Genomic DNA, 18,133 nt, shown 5'->3' on the forward strand with positions numbered 1-18,133 from the left:
TGAAGTAACATTTGATAAATTTGTTATTTTTATATACTCTTGGCTGCCCTATTAAATATAAAAATTTTGTCGTCTTTCGTGAGTCTTTTTAATTTGTTCAGTTCAGTTATGCAGCACGAGGAGTTTACTAGTGAGGGTTGCAGATTGGACGTATTTTTCTATTCATTGGATAGCGAAGCGAATATTTTATTCGTGCTATATATTAGTTATTTGTTGTCTTTTCTTGTTCTTTATTATTTTAATATGGTTTTATGCCCTTAGTGTTACCGACTTTTTAAGTTCACCTTCCTGTATAGTATTAATCATCAATCTTAAACTTATTTTCAATTATCAACTTAGTAACTTGTGAATAGCATGGATTTGCTAATACAATGTTTTGTGGATATTTCTGATTATTATATTGATATATGCATGTTTATAAAAAGTCAGATATTAGTACTTTCATCACTAGATAGTAGATAATGCTAAGGATATGTTGGTAGATGATTAAAATTTGTTTTCAAGGAACTTTGCCTATGAAGCTTGTCTGTGGTAGTGATTAAATTTACTAATTTTCAAGGAACTTTGGTTTTAAAGCTTGTCTGTGTACTCTCGAGTTGAGTGTCATTTGTTGTTTCTTTGTATGTTGCCTCGTACTCTTATCTAGGTACCGGCTGGCATGTTCCTTTGTTACCCCTTTGAGTTGTTTTCTTCTCTCCTACATAGACCAGGAGAATCTTAGGACTAAAATTTTGAAGTTTAGCTTTAGGAAGAAAGGCATAAAATAGAGGATCCAAGGCTCAATAGTTTACACTTTCAAACACACTGACTATTGTAAACCTCGGTACGCTGGACTGAAGAGGTAATCTACATTCATAGCTGAGGGTTGAATTAGTGCTATTCATGTTTTTTACTTTTTATGAAAGGATTCATCCTGTCGCCTTGTCAAGCTGAAGAACGGCCTTCAGTTTACTGCAGCCCTTGGCCATGCCAGATTCGTCCTTGCATCTATACTATTTATACTATTTTATTTTATAATAAACGAAACACTAAAAATTTAATAGTCGGTATGTTTACCGAATTGATTACCCCTACTGATAAATGTATTAAAATAAACTAATTAATGTTAAATATAATACATATACAATAATTGTTTTGCCTATATAACAATTGCCGTCCGACATCAATTGATGCTCACCAATTACCTACATCAATCCTTTTGGTTCTCCGAATTCATCACTGAAGACATGGGATAAAGAACCATACCAAAGATGCAGGTTATTCACATATGCAATATAGAAAGATCTAAAACTCTGGATTTAATTCGGACCTAATTCTGAATTCTAAAAAGAAAAGGAGGTGTCTGCTAATTGAAAATTATAAAATTGGTGTACTTGCCAAAATTACTTAATTACCTCTCCTAATCAATATAATAAATTAATTAAGTTATATCTATCCATCCATCCATGTATACTATCTTATTATAGAACAAATATTAAAAATTTGATCGGTACCGTCCTTGGTTAAATTGTGTAGTTACCTTTACTCAATTATTTTACTTATAATTGATACCACTATTAAATTCAACTTTTTTTACAATTCTAATTATATCCTATTATAGAATAGAAATAAGAATTCTAATTCAATAATATCTATATATCTATGTATACTATAATATTAATATCTATATTAAAGACGAGATAATGAACATTTTGTTGATAGTTGGTCTGGTAAGATGTAATGACAGTGATATTTTAAATAAAATATTCTTATAAATAGATTAATATTCACAATATAATTATATAAATACAAACATAATTGTAATCTGTATAATCGTCTCGAGCTTAAATAAAATAATATATATACTATTCACCCGAGTTAAATGAAATTATACTATTGATCCAATCTTAAAAAAAAACTAAATATAGTTAGCTGAATTTGCTGCCTCGGGCTAAAACATAAAAATAAATACTATTAATCCGGCTAAAAAATTATATTATTGAACCAGATTAAAACAAAATAAAAATTGAAAAGTAATTTGTTGGTAGATATAACGTCATTAGGCCAAAATAAAATAATATATAGTATTTAATCGGCAAAGACAAAAAAATATTAATTAAAATTTACCTAATTCATTAGTAGATATAATGCAGGATTAAACAGAAGTTGGATACGCCTAATAGTAAAAGTTTGATGGTTGGTCTCTTTGTACAATGTTTGAGTTTATATAATTATAGATTTTTTACATTTCTATAATATTCATAATATTTTTATTAAAACGAAACTAGATTTAATTCGTTAGTCAGTATAAAAGCGTATATCTAAAATAAATCAATATATACTACTTATCCGGACTAAAGAAAATTATACAATTAATTTCAAATTTATTAAAATCAGAAAATAATTAGATCTCTAAAAACAAAATAATATGGGCTTTTATGTAGGCTAACATAAAAATCTTACCATTGATTCGAGATTAAAACAAATTAAACTAAAATAAATCTGAATATAATTAGTTAAATTTGGTAAGACATTAGGCTAATACAAAATAATATATACAATTGACCGAGACTAAAACAATACTAAAATCAAACTAAAGATAATTCGTATAATATGGATCTGATTTAAAATTTATCTTTTAATTAAAACATAAAATATTTTGGTAAACATACCTATAAATATCATAAAACTATATTGTTCAAATGAATATTGTTTTTTAAGCTAAAATGCCATTTATTTCAAAAATATGACTAAAGTATACACGTGTGTTTAAATTTATAATTATTATTATCAAATCATAAATAAATTTCATAACTTCAAAAATTTCACTTCAATTTAAATTTAAAAAATTATATAATATTAAAAATAAGCGCGCCAGTTTTAATATAGTAAAAATGAAATGGAAAAATGAAAACAAATCACAACTCTCTGATTAGCCAATTAATCTTTCAGGCGTCAGTTTATGAAAAAAGATTAGAGTTAAATACAGTTTTCATTCCCTAATTTTCCAATAATTAGGTTTTGATATACACGTTCTTGTAAAATCTTTATTCACCTCCAAAGTTTCAAATAACGAGTCATATTGCAACATATTTGCAGCATATCACGTGTTTTTTTCACGTGTATCTTAAATAGTAACCTACGAGGGAAATAAATTTTATACCAAATAGTATGATGGATTATTGTTAAATCGCTAACGAAAAGTTGTAATGAAGTTGCAATATGACCTGTTTTTTTTCAAAAAAAATAGGAGATGCAAAATAATTTACCGCAAGTATGTATATCTGTTTATCAAAACACATTTGTTTGAGAAGTTGAATGCAGATTGTTTGCATTTAACTGACTGAATATGGCAACTCAGTGTAAGTTGAAGTAAACTATTCCAAAAACGTGAAACTATATCAAATCGGAAAGAGTTGGAACTTAAATAAATAAGAGCATCTCTGCTGCTATTAAATAATATAAAATAATGATTATGAAAACTTGCACTGAACTCCAATAGGACTGGCTATAATATTAAGTTTATGGTTGCGATTTTGCTAGAGCATCTCCAACCATATATAATCGTTAGCTAAAAATCATTAATACATACAATAAATACAAAATATTAAGATTATGTAAAAAAATCTCCAATGGTGCATTCCCCTTATTTATAAATATAGCCATATTAACTATATTTATTGAACCACTACAAATCTGTAAAAAATTTGCAAAAAAAATTTAATCACTTAATACCATATTATAATATATTCTATTTATAACAACTTAAAATTTTAATAACATACTATTTTAAAATATAGCTAACCAATACAGTAAATATCAGTACAATGTCTTACAAGTTCAACAAATTTTAGTTATTGTCCTAGAGATTCAATTTAGCCATCGAAGATGCTCTTACGGCTCTGGGACATTCGACAAATTTAGCCAATACGAGGATGTTGGATTTTTTGGCTAAAGGTTTCTCAGTTGGAGATGCTCTGGGAGCTCCCAAAAGGCCAGCTTGCGAAGGAAAGAATAGTCGTTAGTAGTTACTGAGCTGTGAACAACTACCGTGGTCCATGGATGCTTTGTTACACATTAGATTACACTCCACCGGAGCAGCTTGTGTAGTATGCAAAGCTGCAAACTTAGAATTACATTTAATAAATAACTGTCCGTTTGATCTGCTTCTTTGAATTATATGATTAATGTACTCTAGGCCACAAACAACCCACGACCAGCGACTTTACAATTACCTTCCGACCTTCCTCAGCTATCCCAGTAATTTTGTATCTTTTTTTATATTATTGATTCTTTCTTTTCTTAAGGGAACACTTATAAATGGAAGATCTAAATCAGCTAGCCAGCTAAGGCCCGGCCAAATACCTGAAAAATATGGAGTGCTTCTACACACCAAGTCATTAGCAAAATTTAAGGCGTTAATTGAGTGCAGAGTACATTAACCAAATCCATCCTACTAGGAGATAGAAACTAGCCAAAGGGCGTGATCCTAGGAAACAAAAAGATGAATTTCGAGATACAAGTAAATCCCGCTACTATGAAGATTTTGTACAGTATTATTTACCGAGTAATTCTGATTAATAATGGATAGCAGTGATCCTTATCATAGTTGGGCCACGAGTCATCACCTTTGACGAATTCCTGATGCTGCCTCCAGATTTCTGTGTCATAGATCTCATCGATGCTGAAACGCAGACCACTCTCTTTGACTTCACTTATAAATTTATCAAATGTGTCACCTCTTTTGGGGCTAAAAAAGATGGCTGTAGAGGGACCGTCCCTTTTTAACAACTTTACTAGAGTTTGAACGAGGCCTTTGTGAAATTTCGTAAAGAAGGTACTGCACGTGACAAGTAAAAGCCAGTGTTACATAATCCTTAAACTTCATTTACCAGAAAGCGACTTGAGCATATAAATATACCGGTGATGTTCTATTTCTAGGCACTGTTCAGTTAGAATATATCAGAGATGCGTAATTCTAAACCGAAAATCTTGTGTGACGGTAAATCTACTTGTAAAGAAGTTAAGTCTTACTGTTAAATGCCACGTAGTTGGGTAGCCAAAAACCAAAAAATTAGGTCATGTAAAAGGGCAAATGTTAGGGACTTGGGTCAAATAGGAGGAATTTTATTTATATGCCTTTTCTGAACCAAACATACAAGTCTTCTGGAAGACAAATAATGAGGGAATCCAGAAGGGAATAAAGGAAACTATAGATTAGGGTTTGTATTAATATATGATTTAGAAAAATATATACATGCAATTCGGGTTGGAATCAGTCTGGTCTAAGCTCAAACGGCAACCAAACCAGAGCAGCTGGTCTTTGCAACTCCCAGACCCAAACAGTCAAACTGCAATTCGTTTTTCAATTTAACCCAATCTGTGGTCACCCCTTGATTTATTGCACTCATGTCTATATGATTTATGGTTTTTTTAAGTACTTTAGTTCCTAATTTTATTGTATCGTATAATGTATAGTTGTTTAAAAAAATAGTACTTCAAAGAGGGAGAAAAAGAATTGTGACTGAGAAAATTACCAGTCACTTGCTACAATGACATCAAATTTGTTGGAAATGTCTGATATTTCTTCCTTATTCCAGTGAAGCATCAAAGACTTCACCTTGCTAGGGCCAAATGCATCAGAATTGGCATCAATACTACGCTGAATATCTGTATGTTAAGAGTCTCCATTTGGTATCCAAAAAAGAATGTATTTGAAGATGTCTGAGCCTGAAGGGTAAAGAATTTAAAATAGCGGTATTGCAATATTTAGGACAGGGAAATTAACTTAGAAGTCTTACAAATCACGATTATATAAAGCAAACATTCTGAATATTAAAGACAGATATCAAGCTGATTAGGAAAGAAAAGTGCACGTTAGTAAGAATATGTGTACAGCTGTACCTCCTTATTACCAAAAAGTGGTACACGAGAACATGAAAAGGATACAATCAACTACTTGAGGATTTCCGTCTGATATTACAACTTCCGATGCTTCAGTAGCCATAGCAACAACCAAACCAGCTAAGCCATATCCTGATCCTAGTTCAATGACTGTTTTGGATCTAAAGAGAGTAGAAAGTGGTGCATATACGTTACTACGTGCATGCTTATGCATGTGCTGACGTGCTTTGACTCAATTTGGAAGAATACAAGAACGGGAACAGGTGGAGTTATTAAAACTACATTTAAGTCGAAGATGAGATATAGTGCTTATATACCTGAATGTCTCTGCATGTGACAAACAATAATAAGCAAGAACTTCTTCTGATGGCCAGGGACCTGTAGGATTATGTAGAAAGCAAGTAGCGGTGCTAAGTACACATTAAACACCCTACTTCGAAGTTTAATATTCAGATCAAAGCAGACGAAGAGATTGCACAGTTACTAGGATTTCACTCGTATCCGTATTCTCGATTTTACTGAAGGAAAACGTATAAATATTCACTTTGAATACAAACGGGATAAATTGGAGGTGAAGTGCTTAAATTATTCATAATAACAATTTTCATTTCCATCTATATGAGTATATCCCTTCTTTACATCTCTCCATAGAAATTGCACTTCAGTTGTTTTACTTCCCCTTGCTTTCCTTCCTCAAAAACCTCGTGTTGATCAAAATGCAGCACAAAAATTAAATCCCCCCCTCCCCAAACAACAATCCTATAAATTACCACAATAACAAGTATACAAACTCTTTAAAGAAAAACACGAACTTACAAACAAGGCCAGTGTTGTCAATATCATATCTGTTGCATACCTCAAAATCACCGAGAACATCATTACTGCTCACTCTCTGACTACATCACACAAGTCCACAACCATCATCAATCAATCAATTAACCTCAGATAAAATAAAACCATTATAAGGGTACAAATAAAATAATATCGAAAAAGATCTTACAACAAAAAGAGCTTAGGAGCATCAGGAATAGGCAATGTATAGCAAAAACAAGCAGCTTCTTTAGTGCTGATCAATGACGATGATGAGGATACAGGTGATGTATCGTTTCGATTATCGACTAAACAAGATGGTATTAAATTAAATCCATGAGTGGTCTTCCTAGAAACACGCTCAATCCCAATCTCAGAATTGTGTTTATCTGCCCATAAACACTTTATTTAATCACAATTACTGATACATACAAATAAGTGTGTGAGTGAGTGATTAAGTGAGAAATGAGCTGACCTGTGTGGTGTGAATGAGGAAGAAGAGCGCGGCGAAGAATACTCCACCGGAGAGACGACGGTTTTGCGGCGGCGCCACCCCCCTTCTCCGACATTTCTTTTTATATCCCCAAGCTTATTTAACACTCTAATTATACAATTGTAAGAAACCAAAGTTAGCTAGTGATGTTTCCTTGTTTGGTTGACTTGCCTTTCATCAAATTTGGATTTTTAAATCAATTTCTTTTTATTTTGTACGGGTAAATATTGATTTAAAATATATCATTTAAAAATAATTCATAACCGTAGAACAGATTTTAAATTTTTTTAATAACAAATCGAGAATTTTTGGGAGATTTTTAAAAGAACTTACGACTTTTACAAGAATTATTAACCTTTTGACTTATATGCGTTTGAACGTACTATTTGATCCCCGAGTTATGTATTTTCATATTCTTTAGTAGAAAAGTGGATGGACAAAAAGGAAAGTTGACCTATGAGTTATACCACTATAAGGGTTAAAAGGTACATTTTTCATTGTTTAAGATCATGTTTGTTAATTGGAATAGTAGTCTCAAGATTATATTCTTATCATATTTGTTTGGCGGGATAATAATCTCAGGATTATATTTATTGGATAATAGTCCACTCACTAATAACCCCACTAATAAATTATCTCCAAGACAGTGTACTCATACGTTTGCTTTGAAAAGGATTACTAACAAACTGCAGCAAAAAGAAGTTAATACGAAGTCCAACTATTTAGGAGAGTGGAGAAGCAGGCGAAGCGGAGATTTTATAGACTCGTCGAAGAGTCCAACGCCACCTGTTGGAATAATATCAAGGAAGAGGAAGCCCTTGAAAGATATAAGCTGATTACTGGAAATGATGTACGGTTTCCAGAGTTCCATGTTTATAGAGACAACGATCATCCTGAATATGATTGGCTTGCAGCTTCACCCGAATTGTCTTATAGAGGAGTGTTAGAAATTAAGTGCCCTTATTTTGACGGTAATATGCAAAAGGCTCGTTAATGGACAAGAATCCCCCTTCCATATTTCCTGAAAATTTTGGACCCAAATCGGATAGATTTCTATGTCTAGACACCTAATGAAATAGATGGTGATAAAAAATACTATAATCTTTTCAAGATAGCATTGTCACACTTTTCGTGGAATCATGTCCATACAGCCAGGGAAGAATGCCTCAAATAAGTGATCACGGATCCACTCTACGAGTTGAGAACATGAGTTGAGTGTTGATATACTTTATCAAAGTAAAAGATTAATTCACGACTCCAAGTTGATCGTCCAAGGATTGACTTGCTTTACAAACTTAAAAACTATTACCCAATTTATAAATAGCAGATGTATTATACTTTTTTTGGGTCGGCTAAACGTCTACATCAGAGATTGGTTGATTATATTGTTCAAACGTTCAATCAGGCCCATTTGAGAAATGTACTCTTTTTTTTCTAAATACAAATGTACCTTTTAACACTTAAAATATGAAAATTTTACATTTTTAACTCTTAAGGTATTGTTGGACCAGGACAATAGGGCCCAAATGAATTATAGTTAGGATAATTGTGAAACATAATGTAAAGCCCAAGAAGGCCCACTTTGTAAGGTAAAGCCCATTTGGGACTTAGTATAAATACAAGACAACAACCTCATTTGAAGGGGTTGGCAAGTTAAAGTAAAGAGATAATCTCCTAAAATCATAGTCTAATAATATAATAATATTGTTGGCACATCATTTGGCGCTAGAAGGAGTCTTGTTTTAACAGATCCAACCAGAAAATGATTGTGGAAGAGCTTGATCCGGGAACCGCCGGACCGACTCAGGTAAAGGAGTTGACGACAGAAATTGCCGCCGACCCCTCGACCCACGGCGATCATGAACTTCCCAAACAACCGGCCTTAAAGCCGAAGTGCTTGTTCCCCCCACCTGAAGTCCCTCCTGAAGGCCAATCGTTGAACTTGAAAGATACATTTCAAAGAAACAGAAAAAGAAAGACCATTTCAGATCAGCGTTTTAGAGTACAGACCTCTAAAGGTAAGAAAGTTCTCTCGAGCGACATACGACTACATTTGGAAAAGAAAGAAAGGCTAAAGGCCCAAAATCAAGAAAATCCAGAAGACCAACTTGATTCAGATGAAGAACTCGAGCTTCTAGAACACGAGACTCGGAGGCTGCAGGCCAAACTCGAACGAAAACGTGAGATTCACCGTCTCCGTCGAGAGCTCCAATAAACTACAATACAAAATAAAGAATAGGATGATGAATTCTATGACGAAGACGACGATGCCGAGTACGAGTATGAGCCGTCGGCAGAGTCGACATATTTACAACCGCGCGAGCGTCGACAGAGGACAGTGTCATCCGCCGATGTCTCGCATCAGACTGAGTTCACGGAATCTGTCTCTCATGAGGAGTTCACCAAAATATACGAAGAAATCGCCCAGATGCGTACCATAATGAGAAATCAGTCGGGGTTTGAAACCGTCTCTGAGAGCCCCCTATCGTTGGTACTCGAGAAAGCACGCATTGACAGGACGTTAAAAACTCCCGCCCTCGATCATTTTGACGGATCCTCGGACCCGTTAGCATTCCTCAATACCTTCGACGGACGCATGGCCTTCTTCGGCCACTCAGAGGTCGCCCGGTGTCAGTTTTTCTCCACTTGCCTCCAAGGCACAACCCTTCGATGGTACAGCAATTTATCCCCTCGGTCGATTGACTCATGGGCAGCCCTAAAGAGCAAGTTTCAAGCTCTTTTCTCCAGTAACTACAAAGGAATAAAGGTCACAGCTTCCCTAATGACAATGCACCAACGCTCAGGAGAAAGTCTCCGAAGTTTCCTAACCCGATTCAGAGAAGAAATAGCAGAGATTCCAGATCTAATCGAGCAAATGGCAGTTAATTTTCTGACAGCTGGCATTGATAAATCCCGCCATGGATTACTCTTATAGGAGATCTTTGAGAAAAGACCGAAAACCTTACAAGCAGCATTTCAAATTATAGAACACCGCATGATGCTCCAAGAGGCAGTGAGTTGCATCCAGTCTCCTAAACGCTCCTCCAGATACGAACGACGTCGCAGTTACAGTCCGCGATCTCCCGGGCGTGACAGGCATCAAGAGCGTCGTCGATCACCACCTGGTCGTACTGTCGACCATCCACCAAAGGACAAAAAAGAGAGGGATTGGCAACCCCGCAGTCGACCAGAGAAAGAATTCACCAAGCTTAACACTGAAAAAATGACCATCTTAGCGGTCCTCAAGACAGAGCCGGACTATCGTCCACCGAGACCCATGAAACCGGGTCGTCCTCCAAGCTCTAGATAATGTGATTACCACGAAGATACAGGTCACACGACTGAACAATGCTTTCAACTCAGTAACCTCATCGAGGGGAAAATTCACCGAAGACAGCCAGTGTATTATGTACAGCGGGAAGATTCTCCTCGACGTCATAGACGAGATGAAGAGGATCGGGTAATTGACGTTATCTTTGGTGGCATAGCAGCTGGGGGACTCTCTCACAACTCCCGAAAAAACTATGCCTGAGAAGTTTTTAATGTCAACCCACCAACAACTAAACGCCCTCGAGCAAACCCTTCTCCTGTCATTTCCTTCTCAGATGATGACTACCGCCCTGGTCTCATCGAGGGCCATTAGGACGCTCTTGTCATCACCACACGAGTGGGAAACAACACGGTAAAAAAGATGCTAGTTGATAATGGCAGCTCCGTGGACGTTCTATACCACCATGCCTTCTCCCGAATGGATCTCGGGGATCGACGCCTTGAGAATGCTTGAACTCCTTTATACGGGTTTACAGGGAATGAGGTACATGTAGTTGGAACAGTCGACATGCCGGTCCTCTTTGGTTCCCCCCATGCCAGATTTGGAAGATGGTCAAGTTCCACGTGATCAGTGCATCCTCAAGCTTCAACGCAATATTGGGACGAACGACGATCACCGCCCTTCGAGCTATAACTTCCATCTCCCATTTGAAAATGAAGTTCCCTACAGATTTTGGTATAGGAGAAATGGTAGGTGATCAAGCAACGGCTAGGCAGTGTTACCTAACCACTGTTTCTCCAAGGAAAAAGACAGATGAAGATTTAGAGTACTCGACATCGATCCAAGAGAATTGATCGACACATCTACGAGCAATTCATGCTCTCCTCTCGAGGAAACTGAAGATATAGAAATATTTGAAGGAAACCCCGATAAAACAACAAGAATTGGCAAGAGTCTCTCCTCAGATCTCAAGAAAGAAATCACGAACCTTATCCGGGAATTCTCTGACATTTTTGCTTGGGATCCGAAGGACATGCCCGGGATTCCAGAGGTCGTGGCACGACACTCGTTGCACATTAGTAAGGACACCAGGCCTGTGCGACAAAAACACCGCATATTCTTGGCCGAGAAAAGAGCCGCCATCGACCAAGAGGTCGACCGACTCCTCGACGCCGGCTTCATCGAGCCTGTGCAATTTCCCAAATGGATATCAAATATGGTCCTAGTCAAGAAAAGCAATGGGAAGTGGAGAATGTGCATCGATTACTCAGATGTTAATAGGGCATGCCCCAAAGATTTTTACCCTCTGTCGAATATCGACCAACTCATCGATGCTACGGAGGGAAATGAACTCCTCTCCTTTATGGACGCCTTTTCAGGATATAATCAAATTAAGATGGATTCCCACGATTGGAAACAGACCACGTTCATCACGCATAGGGGAGTCTTTGGTTACAAGGTGATGCCCTTCGGATTAATCAATGCGGGTGCCACTTTTCAACAAACGATGGATAAAATATTCTCCTCACAAATAGGAAGGAACATGCTGATATATGTCGATGACATGATTACAAAATCAAAAGTTGCCTCAGATCATGTAACAGATCTTCGAGAAACGTTCACTAACGCAAGGGCAAACAACATGCGACTGAACCCAGCAAAATGTTCATTCGGCCTTACGGCGGGTAAATTCTTAGGGTTCCTGGTCACCTAGAAAGGTATCGAGGCCGACCCAGCTCAGATAAAAGCAATTCTGGAAATGGACAAACCAAGATCCATCAAAGATCTACAAAAACTCACCGGGTGTATAGCCGCGCTTCGAAGGTTCACCCCTCAATCCTCGAAGAGGTGCCTCCCCTTTTCTCTGTAATGAAGAAAGCTTCTAAATCCTCACAGCTTGAATGGAATGAAGATTGCGAAAAGAATTTTACGGAATTAAAGATATTTTTGACAAATCCTCTAGTTTTAACTCGGACCTTAACTGGCGAGCCGCTACGAGTGTATCTCTCTACCTCCAACAAAACTGTTGCGGCAGTCTTGGTTCGTGTCGATGAAGGAAAAGACATCCCTGTATACTACATTAGTCACTCACTTCGGGACGCGGAAACAAGGTATCCACAAGTCAAAAAGCTCGTATGCGCTCTTGTGATCGCGAGCCGAAAACTTCGGCATTATTTTCAAGCGAGAGAAATCCATGTTCTCACCAATCTACCTCTGAAAAGAATTTTACACAAGCCCGACATAACGGGCAGGCTTGCAGCCTGGACTATAGATTAAGCCAATTCTACATCGAGTACAAACCTCGAACGACGATCAAAGCCCAAGTTCTCTCAGATTTCGTTGCTGAATGCCAGTTCAAATCCAAAGCACAAAATCCAGAGGATGACCAATCAAGCCCGTGGCTTTTGTTTGTAGATGGTTCCTCGACATCCAACTCTGGAGGAGCGGGGGTTATGTTAATCAGTCCAGAAGGATTCAAAATCCAACAAGCCCTTAGATTCGGATTCTCCGCCATAAATAATGTGGCTGAATACGAGGCACTCATCGCAGGACTAAAGCTCACGTCCGATCTTGAAGCAGAGGTCATCGATATATTTGGAGATTCTCAATTGGTCTCTAGACAGATAAATGGCGATTTTAAGACACATAACGAAAGGATGACCCAATACTTGACAAGAACACAAGAGCTACTTAAGAAATTCTCTTCATGGAAAATGTCAAATGTTGATAGAGAGGAGAACCAGTGGGCCGACTCTCTTGCCAAACTGGCGTCATCCAATCTTCCTGTTAACCTCAGCCCGATAGACGTCGATGTCTTAGCGACCCCCTCCATCGACGAAGTATCAGTTAATCAGATCCAGACTAAGCCAGATTGGCGCCAACCTTTCCTCGACTACATCATCGACAACAAGCTACCTGAACATAAAACGGAGGCTCACGCACTTATGTTCAAAGCCAGAAACTACTGTGTTGTGGGCTCCGCGTTATATCGACGTGCTCTCTCTGAACCATTACTCTAGTTGCTTGTCTCTGGAAGAAGCTCTCCAGGCGATTGTTGAGATACATACAGGAATTTGTGGTGAGCATCTTGGGGGGGAATCATTAGCCCTTAAAGTAATCAGACAAGGTCTATTCTGGCACACAATTCGAAAGGACTGTGAAGATTATGTCAAAAAATGCCAAGCATGTCAACTCCATGGAAATGTAAACCGCCGACCCATGACTGAGCTAAATTCGATACTCAGTCCATGCCCTTTTTTCCAATGAGGAATAGATATTGTGGGTCCCTTTCCAAAATCTAAAAATCAGTGCCAATACATCGTAGTCGCTGTTGATTACGCAACCTAATGGGTTGAAGCAAAACCCCTCTCCAAGATTCGAGAAAAGGAAATGATAGAATTCTTTATGGAGTATATTGTCTTTCGATTCGGGATCCCCAAAATCCTAGTTTCTGATAATGACACACAGTTTGTAGGGAAGCAGTTCGAGAAGGCCCTTCTTGACTTAAAAATTCAACATATCAAGGCATCCGTAGCATACCCCCAAGCTAATGGACTCGCGGAGGTAACAAATAGAACCATCCTTCAAGGTCTGAAGAAAAGAATTGAAGAAATACCCCGATGTTGGGTCGATAAACTCCCAAATGTGTTGTGGTCGTATAGAACAACCCCCCGAAGCGCAACAGGTGAAACTCCTTTCCGCCTTGCTTACGGCGTTGATGTTGTCATACACGTTGAGGTAAGTCTAACTTCACTATAACGACTCGTGTATTTTTGAATTATTTAAATATGTAATTGTGGAAGTATTAATTAAATAAAATATGTGTCTTCATTTTGGCAACAGTGTGTTGATATATACTATTTGTTTGTGATTTAATTGTGTAAAGGATTGGAATGTGTAGATAAAGATTGAGTTATATTGTTCTGTTTTACTCTTAAAGGTGATTTTATTACAGTTTTAAATCCAAAAATATTTGGATTGTCTCTAAATTTAGTTTTATGACTTTATAATTTCAATAATTATTTTTGGGATTTTACAAAATTTAGAAATTAATATTTTATCAATTATTTAACCCTGTATGATTTTCTGATTACATTTAATTGTAAAATCTGTATTTAATTCCAGAATTCTTCAAAAATTATGAAACTCATATTTATTCAAGTTTGGAATATTTCGAGAATTTTAAAATTATTTTGGAAATTTTCTGGATTTATTTCACCAGCGTGTCGATTCGTTTAATTGTGAAAAACGGGTATAAGTTGCATTTCAGAAATTATTTTAAAATTACGAAATTTATATTTTTGTAAACTTCGGGATATTTGTAATATTTTAAGACTATTTTCGTAATTTTCTGAATTTGTTTTAAAGTGCAGCTCGGATCGTTAATTGTTAAATGCGGGTACGAGTTACGTTTCAAATATACTTTGAAAATTATGAAAAAAAATATTTTTAATAATTATGAATTATTTGTGATATTTTAAAATTATGTTGATAATCTTTCGGGTTTATTTTACCCGCAACTTGGTTCGATAATTCATGAATTTCCGAAAAAACCGAGACAGCAGGACACGTGTAGGCATTTCTTTTACTAATTGTGATACGTGGCACTAACAGAAGGGAGTAGAAAAAGAATATATAACCTCCTATTCTACCCAAACCCCCACCCCTTCCCCCTGTATATCTCAACCTCTGCATCTATTTTGATCTCTCAATTCTCTCAAACTACTTCTGGCTCCCTGTTCGCGAAATCACTTCCGCCTCTTCCTTTCCTGTCTCTGTGCTCCGATCGCCGTTTTGGCTTCGGTTACTCCGGCGAGTTGCCGCCAGTTTTGGCTTGGTGACTGTCCTGGTGATTCGTGGGTGTGGGTTCTGCCTTATGTTGCATGTATGCGTTCTTTCCGGCCTTCTTTTCCAGCCGGCTGCTTGTTTCTTCTCGTTTCTTGCTTCGGTTTTCTATGTTGGTAATACACGCGCGAGCGTGTACTGCTTGTACCTCCTTTGCTGTTGATTTCATTTCTGTTGATATTGTGATTATGTGGTTTAGTTTCTGCAGAAATTAGATGATTAATTTTATGAAATAAAATAATTTTCGTGCGGGAAATTAATTAATCGGTGAAATTTATTCGGATACCCGAATAGTATCGGGTACCAATAAATCTTGCCGCTGTTGACGATGACTTTTAACGAGTCAACAGTGGACTGTGATGATTATTATCTGAGTCCTAAATTTTATAAATAGTAAATCGATTCGTATAAAATGTTTTCGAGAATAAATCGTATATGGGAGTGGTACGTAAATAATTACGAGATTATGGAATTGATTGTTGTTGGTTTGACGTCGATTGATGTTTCGACGGGTAGTCCGATAAACAAAGGAAACGCTGTCCGATTTTCGGAAAACTGAATTACGCAAATACAAAAACGTATCCGATGAATATCGGGACGTCGAGAGACTCTATATATATATGTGTGTGTGTTTTATACGAAACTTGATGGTACGATGTGATGAAATATTTTTTTTTCTAAATCGATAACCCTGATTTCGTAAAATAAAAAGTATGGGTATTTTCCAAAAACGAACACTGAACCGATTTTCGAGAACGTGAACCCTAAGTGATACGTGTATTATTATATGAAGTATGTTACAAGTCGGATTTTGTTAACGTTCGGGGTAGATTGTTAGCAAAGATATGTCAAGCATAATCGAATGTCTAAGTTAGGATGTTTCGACCTTGTAGGTTCTAGTTGGAATGCCCGAGAATTGGAATTGGACAAAAGATAGTTGGCGGTGAATCAAAAAGCCCTGTAAGGTCCCAATTAAAGGACTTAAGTATTAAGGTCGAATCCAGAGTGATATAGTGGTTGGACGTAAAAGCCTGAGCGGCAGAGTTTATCCAGAATTGATCAGTAATAGTTATAAAGCCTTGTAAGGCAAGTACTTCTGAACTTTGCTTCAAGATATATATATTACCAATGTTTTCGAACTGTTTTATAACATGTCGCTATTATACAAAATAACTCCTATTTTATATTGTAAGAGCTTTAAACCATTTAACCTCGAACCCTAATTTTCTTGATCTTGAGCCGTAAGCCTTATTCTTTGTAAACCATCCTTTGTGGATCCTCAAATACCAAATCACACAAATATGATACAACTCCCCAAAGGTATAACTACCAAACACCAAACATTGAAAGAGAATGATTTGAAAACACAGAAACTTTTATACTCCCATTATTCTTAATAATATCAAAGAATCCTATCCTGAAAAATCATTACTGGTCTGATACCTGACCCTTGTACAAACTGAAAACTGTTTCTTACACATACCCTGATATACCTTGAGATATCCATGAGTTTCCTTACATTTTTATGCGAATGTTTAATCATCGGTGATTATGATCTTGTGTTATCGAATTATATTGTTTATCATATTGAACTGCTTTAGGATTGGATAGTTTTTATATATGTGGACCAGATTCGTGGTCAGACCATACCAATGGTCAAGTTAGGCTAATGTGTGCCTTAGATCCAGTAATTAGAGCAGTGCTGTGTGCTTTGCTCGGGGTTAGTGCGTGACTGATCAGCAGCCTAACCTTAGTTTTAAAACTTAAAATGAATATCCAATTCTAATGACTAGTTAAAAAGAAACTTGATTCCTCTGAATCATCTCATTTGAGCATTGTTTAACCTCAGATATCGTTATTATGACTTGCTGAGCTAGTTAGCTCACTCTTGCGAAACTTTTTGGTATATTTTACAGTTAAAAAGGATATGGATGTTAGTGAAGTTCCTCAGTCCAAAGTGCGGGTTAAGGTTCCAATCGGGTTGAATTGAGCTAGCAGAAGCTTCATGCGGTATAGAGATAGTCAGATTGTAAGAATGATTTTATAATCAATTATAAGTTAAATTAATTAAGATTTGGTACGTTGTAATAAAGGTTAAGATTGTGGCTTGTTTTCATAATTTAACCTGTTGCGATCCGTGGTTTTATGAAGCAGGGTCATTATAAATAATACTTGGTATACAGGTTAATATAATGTGTTTGTGTTGTGGACCCCAAACTTCTGACCCGGGTTTGGAGGGTGCCACAGGTTGGTATCAGAGCTACAGGTTATAGGTCACTGAAACAAGCCTAGATTTTCGGGATTGGATAGAGGGTTAGGATTAGGAATATGAAATAGAAAGATAAGACGTTGTGAGGTTGAGTGTGATTTCATAGTAGGTCTCCGGCACGGTTCGTGTTGCAATTCGGGATTCTTAACTTGCGAGGTGATTTCCCGACAACGGCAATGGCAGATCCTGATTTCCCTGTATCATCCGATCGCTTGAAGCTTTCCGCTCAAGGATCGTTATCCTTTCTAAGATTTGATTTGCACCTTGTTCCTCCATCAGTATTAATGGTACTACCTTCTGTTATGACAGTTGCCCCTCTTCAAGCTATTCTACGCTATTTTACCACCTCTTGATATGAAATTACCTATTTAAGAACCTCCATCTGTTTATTCTTGTTTTACTGGACATTCGGCTGTGAGTGTATCTCTTAGGTTACCCTACATCCTGTTCTACAGCCCCAGTTTAGAACTTGTCCTATGAAGCAATTGTACCTATGAGGATGGACTCGGGAGTGCAGTAAATGGTGAGTATTGAGATACAAATAAAGGTGAGAAGAAGTTTA

General features: G+C 36.7%; 2 protein-coding genes across 2 annotated transcripts; one reads left to right on the forward strand and one right to left on the reverse strand.

Annotated features, from left to right (window-relative positions):
- Nucleotides 1-4,345: 4,345 nt before the first annotated feature.
- LOC141684866 (calmodulin-lysine N-methyltransferase) lies at nt 4,346-7,335 on the reverse strand. Its single transcript, XM_074490004.1, has 7 exons — nt 7,169-7,335; nt 6,884-7,082; nt 6,700-6,779; nt 6,201-6,261; nt 5,929-6,044; nt 5,517-5,649; nt 4,346-4,819 (listed from the first exon to the last, which is right to left on the reverse strand). Exons 1-7 carry the CDS (start codon nt 7,260-7,262, stop codon nt 4,540-4,542), a joined length of 963 nt encoding a protein of 320 aa, XP_074346105.1. The 5' UTR covers nt 7,263-7,335; the 3' UTR covers nt 4,346-4,539.
- A 5,257-nt stretch (nt 7,336-12,592) lies between these two features.
- Nucleotides 12,593-13,477, forward strand: LOC141685216 (uncharacterized). The gene has a single exon (XM_074490331.1). It carries the CDS (start codon nt 12,593-12,595, stop codon nt 13,475-13,477), a length of 885 nt encoding a protein of 294 aa, XP_074346432.1.
- Nucleotides 13,478-18,133: the final 4,656 nt, after the last annotated feature.

Source organism: Apium graveolens, chromosome 9 (assembly GCF_009905375.1).
Source record: "Apium graveolens cultivar Ventura chromosome 9, ASM990537v1, whole genome shotgun sequence".
NCBI lineage: Eukaryota > Viridiplantae > Streptophyta > Magnoliopsida > Apiales > Apiaceae > Apium > Apium graveolens.